Source organism: Nipponia nippon, unplaced genomic scaffold, assembly GCF_047370975.1.
Source record: "Nipponia nippon isolate SJK-2023a ecotype South Korea unplaced genomic scaffold, ASM4737097v1 scaffold_9, whole genome shotgun sequence".
In the NCBI taxonomy this organism is placed as follows: Eukaryota; Metazoa; Chordata; class Aves; order Pelecaniformes; family Threskiornithidae; genus Nipponia; species Nipponia nippon.
In genome coordinates, this window is record NW_028262413.1 from 20,540,199 (window position 1) to 20,546,551 (window position 6,353).

The 6,353-nt window shown below is 64.7% G+C and overlaps 1 protein-coding gene across 1 annotated transcript; it reads right to left on the minus strand.

The window, feature by feature from the left end:
- Positions 1-729: 729 nt before the first annotated feature.
- On the minus strand, positions 730-3,357 carry LOC148050164 (E3 ubiquitin-protein ligase PHF7-like). Its single transcript, XM_087744246.1, has 7 exons — positions 3,315-3,357; positions 2,890-2,981; positions 2,711-2,800; positions 2,305-2,429; positions 1,801-2,073; positions 1,464-1,577; positions 730-1,327 (listed from the first exon to the last, which is right to left on the minus strand). Exons 1-7 carry the CDS (start codon positions 3,355-3,357, stop codon positions 730-732), a joined length of 1,335 nt encoding a protein of 444 aa, XP_087600372.1.
- Positions 3,358-6,353: the final 2,996 nt, after the last annotated feature.

Here is a 6,353-nt window from a genome sequence, read left to right on the forward strand (position 1 = left end):
GGTCTTTCCCGACCTAAACGATTCTATGATTCTATGGGTCAAAAGTCTCTGGGGCCAGGGCATGTGATTTCAGGGGGGTGAGCCGCGAGGGCCATGCCATGCAGGCAAGCGCAGTCCACCTTGCCAGAAGACAGGCAGTGGCGCTGACTGGGCCGTGCCACGCCACCCTCCCGGGGGCAGGCGCAGAGACCCCCAGTCCCCCGGGAGAAAGTGAGCAGGCTGCGGGGCCAGCGAGGCCCAAAGCTCACGGCCACGGCGCTGGGCAGCTGGCCAAGGCCGGCCCGCAAGGAGGGAGGTCTGGGGAAGGTGGTGCCAACCCCCGGGAAAAAGACAACCCTCTGGGCCCAGCCCCTAACACTGGCCCTTGAGAAAGGGAGAGGAGGAAGAGGAGGAAGCCGACAAATGAGCGTGGAATCTCCCAGTGCAGAGATTAACGGCCAACTTTATTGTGCCGGTGGAGGGGGATCAGGGCCAGCGCTCGGGGACGGCGCACGGCTGGTCCCACGGCGGTGTCCGGGCCGGCTGTAGGGGGTTTGGGCCCGACGTTGCAAGCGGGAGCGTTCTCGCATGCGCACGGTCCCAGGGGGGCTGGAGCGTCTGCCGCTCTCGAGCGCTGGGGAGCTGCAGGAGGACGCCGACGGCAGCTGGCTGGCGGTGCTGGGGCTGCTGGCCTCTGTTAGCAGCGAGCTGCGGGACGACCCCAGTGCCGCCTGGCTGGTGGTGCTGCTCTCAGCACTTGGTGCTGGCGCGCGGCTGCTCTCCCGGCGTCCGCTGGGCCGTCTGTAGGGGTTTTGGGCCCGACGGTTCAACCGGGAGCGGTTTCGCGTGCGGTCGGGCCCAGGGCGGCTGGAGCGGCTGCTGCCCTGAAGCCTTGGGGAGCCGCGGGATGGCCCCGATGCCGCCTGGCCGCTGGTGCTGGGGCTGCTGGTCTCGGGTGCCGGGGAGCCGTGGGAAGGCCCCGATCCTGACTGTCTGGCAGCGCTGGGGCGGGCGAGCTCCAAGCTGGCGCTGGAGGCTGTAAGGGGAAGCAGGAAGGTCAAGGGCCCGTCCCCTCAGGCCCGGGGCGGGATAGGCCAGAGCGGTGCCCCCAGCCCTTCTGGAGCAGAGAGGCTCTGCCAAGCTGACCCCGGGCACCCGCTGCCCGGCCTTGCCTGGCCCCTGGCCCCCCTGGCCCCAGCCGAGGGGCAGGCGGGTGCTTTGCCTCTTACCGCTGCCCAGGCCAGCACAGCTGACGCACTCCCAGCTAGTTGTGCTGTGCTTCACGAAGGAGCAGCGTTTGTGGGTGCCTTCGGCAGCACAGGAGCAGCACAGGAGCAGTTGCCAGGGCCTGGGGAAGCAAACGGGTTCATGGCTGTGAGGACAAAGTGACCGCAGCACAGGATTGTTCTTCGCCCTTCCGCTTGGAGCCCTTGGCGAGACAGCGATCCCGTGCAGAGCCCCAGGGTGCAGCTTTGGCAACTTACCCCTCTTCCTCTGCCTGCTCCCTGCCTCCCGGACAAAGGCACTCCCTGGCATCACAGCGGCTGTGCCTCTCATATAATTGTTCATAGGCACCATCGTCCTCCCATGACGGTCCGCTTTTGGCGAAGGAAGGGAAAATTGATGAGCCCCTGCTGCCCCGGCATAAGGCAGACGCAGGGCGTCCCTGCTCTTCCCCCTCTGCCCTGTTTCCAGCTCCTGCGTGAAGCTGAAGCCCAGACTCTCGGGACAGCGGAGGGCCAGGACTGGTGGGGCAGGCCCTGGCACGGCACAGCGCTTGCACCCTCCTGTCTTGTGAGCTGAGAAGAAAAAAAAACCAACCTCCTGGGGATTCGGATCCCCATGGTGAGCATTTCCATCAGAAATCGATATTCATTTTGACAATGCGGGCAGCGGAAGGAGGAGAAGCCAGCATGGATAGCCTGATTCTGCATGCAGCCCCTGTGGAACCAGGCGTGTTTGCACGCTGGGCACACCATGGTGCCGTAGGACTTTCTGTCCCCCACAGGGTGGAGGCAGATGAGGCAGGTGGTGGTGTTCTCCTGCGGAGTCGCCTCCACTGCCTGCTCTGGGCGGTGCTCCCAGCAGAAGGACCTGGGGGGAAGAGGAAAGGGATGGGCGAGGTGACAAGTGCTGGGTCCTTCCCCGGTGGTGGCGAGGAGGGGAGAGGAGGTGTGAAGGAGCCCCAGAGCTTGCCCGGCTCTGGCTCTGCCTGTGACCGGCCGCTGGGAAGGGTCACTGTGGGTTCCCTTCTTGTCTGGCTGATGCTGACAGGAAGGGGACTGAAGGCGAGGAGCCTCCGCCACGAGGGCCGGCTGCCCTTACCTGTAGAGCCCAAAGAACTGGGTGACGCATCCGCCCTCCACGGCACAGGGGAGATGGAAGCTGCGGTCGCAGCCCGTCTCCCGGCAGGTGATGGTGGCCCCGCTCTCGCCACAGACGAAGCAGTGCTGGAAAGAGCAGAGCAGCCCCCATCAGCGGCAGCCTCAGGGCCTCCGCAGCCAGCCCCGCGCCTCCGGGCAGGGCGCAGGATGTGGCCGAGGCTGGGTCACACCCCGCAGATCCGCCTGGTGGAGGCGGCTCCTGTGCTGGAGCCTCTGTGGAGCTGCTGGGAGCAAGACTCTTGTCTCCAGAGCTGCTTGGAAGGGCTGGGCTTTCTGTCTTGGGGTCTGGGCTAAGGTCCCGCAAACCTCTCCTGCCACAAATCTCCCTGTTCTTGGCGGGTCCTCACCTTGCGTGCTGCGCGCTTGATCGTGCGTCTGATATCCTCAAGGCTAACCCCATCCCTACTCCTTTGCTGAAAAAGCCCGTTGGCAAAAAACTGCAGGAGAGAAAAGACGAGGAGTTGATGAGGAGCGTGTGGCAGGGACTGCCTGTCGGAAAGCTGGAGGGAGCCCCGGAGGCACTCACCAGGCAAAACACATGGGCACAGAGCCCTTGCTTCTGCAGTTTGCACCCGCAGATATCCTGGTCAGCCTGTGCCTGGCGACACAGCATGCACGCTGGAGGGGAGAGAGCAAATGGCACCGGGAATGAGCACCTCCGCGGGGCCGGGGGAAGCGTCCCTGAGGGCTGTTCCCCACGGGCCTGCTCTGTCCCTGCCTAGCTGGCTGATGGGCAGGGCTGGAGGCCTGGGAGAGGAAGGGGGCATTGCAGGCCCGGGTGTCCCAGCAGGTGCCCGCTGCCCGGCCTGGGCCCCGCTTGCTGAGGAAAGGAGGGGCCCTGCCCCGGGGCGGTTGGGGAGCTCCTGCCTCCCCCTGCCACCGCTCTCGGCCCCACGCTGACCGCCCCGACAACCCCTGCGCCAGGCTGTGGGAGGGAGCCTTTGTTCTCACCCTGCTCCATCGAGTCGGGGGCCTTCCGCTTCCTTGCAGCCATGGCGCACGTCAACGGTGAGCGTTTGGAGAGTCCCTGTCCCAGCAGCGCTGGGGTGCCTCCTCCAAATGCTCCTCTGCTGCCTCTGAGGGAGAAGCGGGAGGTGGGTGAGGGAGAAGGGAGACGCAGCTGAGCTTGCAGCAGAGGCCCAGAGCCCTGAGGTGTGGGGCCCCCCTCCTCGCTGGGCAGCCCCGCGCAAGCCCCGTCCCTCCCCTGCCCTCTCCTCACCTCACCAGGGCGCGCCGACGGACAGCCCGAGCCCCGCGCTCCTTTTTGTAGGCTTGCCCCCGCGTGTCACAGTGGCCGCTGTGACATCAGCACCGCTGGCCTGCGCGTGCCCCAAACACGGGCAGGGACGCCCTCGGCCACCTGCCGCCCACTCGGAGACGGCCCCCGCCTCACAGGGGTGTCTGTGAAGTGCCGAGGCGGGGGCCCGAGCCCTCGGCACCCACGTAACCGGGGCGGCTGCTCCTGCGGCAAGCGCAGAGTCAAACGCCAGGTGCCGCGAGGCAGCCGTCGAGGGTGGCACCGTTGGCCGAAAGGTGCCGTTCAGGCAGTGCGACTCCAGGGCTCCAGCCCTGGCCAAGGGAAAGCTCTGCTCCTGCCCCCCGGCACGGGGAGCGCTGCCAGCAGGTCAGGGAAGGTGATCCTTCCTCTCTGCGCCACCCTGGTAAGGCTGCATCTGCAGTATTGCCTCCGGTTCTGGGCTCCCCAGTAGAGGGGACAGAAGCGACCTTTGAGCCTGAGCTGGGCTCACACATCCCGTCCGCTGAGACGCGGCGAGTGGCCGGGGCACAGCACAGGACCTCAGGACGGCACCTGAACGTCGCAGGTGGCCCAACATCTTTCTCCTGAACTCCTTAGCGCTTTGGTGATGCGCTGCCTCCAGAACAAAAAGCAGCGGGACCGCAGGCTGGGGAGTGACGGCGGAAATGGCCTTTTCCCGTGGCAATAAACTGCCTTTCAGCGTCAGTGCGAGCCTTTCCTTGGTGGGGTAGGAAGCTGCAAGCGACTGTGGGGCAGCGTGGGAGGCGGTGGGTGGGAGCGTTGATCCGTTTGAGGGTAGAAAGGCTCCACAGAGGGATCTGGACAGGCTGCATCGGTGGGCCCCGAGGGTTGTCAAGCACTGGAACAGGCCGCCCAGGGAAGTGGTTGAGTCCCCGTGCCGGGAGGTACTTAAAAGACAGGTAGACGTGGCGCTTAGGGACATGGCTTAGTGGTGGACTTGGCAGCGCTAGGTCAACAGTTGGACTCGATGATCTGAAAGGTCTTTCCCGACCTAAACGATTCTATGATTCTATGGGTCAAAAGTCTCTGGGGCCAGGGCATGTGATTTCAGGGGGGCGAGCCGCGAGGGCCATGCCATGCAGGCAAGCGCAGTCCACCTTGCCAGAAGACAGGCAGTGGCGCTGACTGGGCCGTGCCACGCCACCCTCCCGGGGGCAAGCGCAGAGACCCCCAGTCCCGCGGGTGGGTGTGAACTTCCCCCGGGAGAAAGTGAGCAGGCTGCGGGGCCAGCGAGGCCCAAAGCTCACGGCCACGGCGCTGGGCAGCTGGCCAAGGCCGGCCCGCAAGGAGGGAGGTCTGGGGAAGGTGGTGCCAACCCCCGGGAAAAAGACAACCCTCTGGGCCCAGCCCCTAACACTGGCCCTTGAGAAAGGGAGAGGAGGAAGAGGAGGAAGCCGACAAATGAGCGTGGAATCTCCCAGTGCAGAGATTAACAGCCAACTTTATTGTGCCGGTGGAGGGGGATCAGGGCCAGCGCTCGGGGACGGCGAACGGCTGGTCCCACGGCGGTGTCCGGGCCGGCTGTAGGGGGTTTGGGCCCGACGTTGCAAGCGGGAGCGTTCTCGCATGCGCACGGGCCCAGGGGGGCTGGAGCGTCTGCCGCTCTCGAGCGCTGGGGAGCTGCAGGAGGACGCCGACGGCAGCTGGCTGGCGGTGCTGGGGCTGCTGGCCTCTGTTAGCAGCGAGCTGCGGGACGACCCCAGTGCCGCCTGGCTGGTGGTGCTGCTCTCAGCACTTGGTGCTGGCGCGCGGCTGCTCTCCCGGCGTCCGCTGGGCCGTCTGTAGGGGTTTTGGGCCCGACGGTTCAACCGGGAGCGGTTTCGCGTGCGGTCGGGCCCAGGGCGGCTGGAGTGGCTGCTGCCCTGAAGTCCTCGTCTACCTGCTCCCTTCCAAGCCGAACTCTGGTGCGCAGGGTTTCCTTCCCACCAGGCTTTCTGAGATTTCGCTCGGCCTTCCAACGCCAGGACGTTACAGAGCTCCGTTCTCTAGATGGCGACAGAGGGGAACGGTGCCAGGGAACAAGCACCTGGGTTCAGAGCGAGGCTGTGCGTGAGCACAGCTCTTTGGCCAGCTCCACTTGACGAGCTCCATTGCTCGGGAGTGCCTCGGAGCTCCCGTCGCAATCCCCCTGAAGAGCACTCCCTGTTCTGGCCGTGTCTAGCCCTCACACCTTCCCAATCACAGCAGTCAAGAACAGAAGGACAAAGTGCTGCCACCGAGTTCTCTTTCGGACCCTCTCTACCTCATTGCCTCTTTGTTGGCAGAAAAGCCCGTCAGGTCTGCCGGGTTCCCCTGCCTTCCTCAGAGAGGACAGCTGCTCCCTCCTTGAAGGAATCAACTTTCATGCTGCACTAAGGCAGGCACTTAATGCACACACCGTAAGACTACCTCTAGTTGGCCCGAAGGGCAAGTCTGGTCGTTCAGATCTGTACAGCCACCCCACAAAGGGATTTCCTTCGCACTTTGGTCACCATTATTCTTTGATTCAGCCTTGTAGCTCTCCGCCAACTTCCACGGAGCTGTTCAGCGGTCACTCTGCAACCAAATCTTTTCTCCTTCTTGCACTAGAAAGGTACTTGCTGGTCCCCAACAGGAGGAGGGAAACCCTTTTGGCTGACTGACAGTTCCCAGGCCCCTTGTTACCCTCCCGTAGAGCACATGTGATTGCTTGGCTCTAAAGGGCGTATGACGGGACTCAGGCCCTCAGTAAC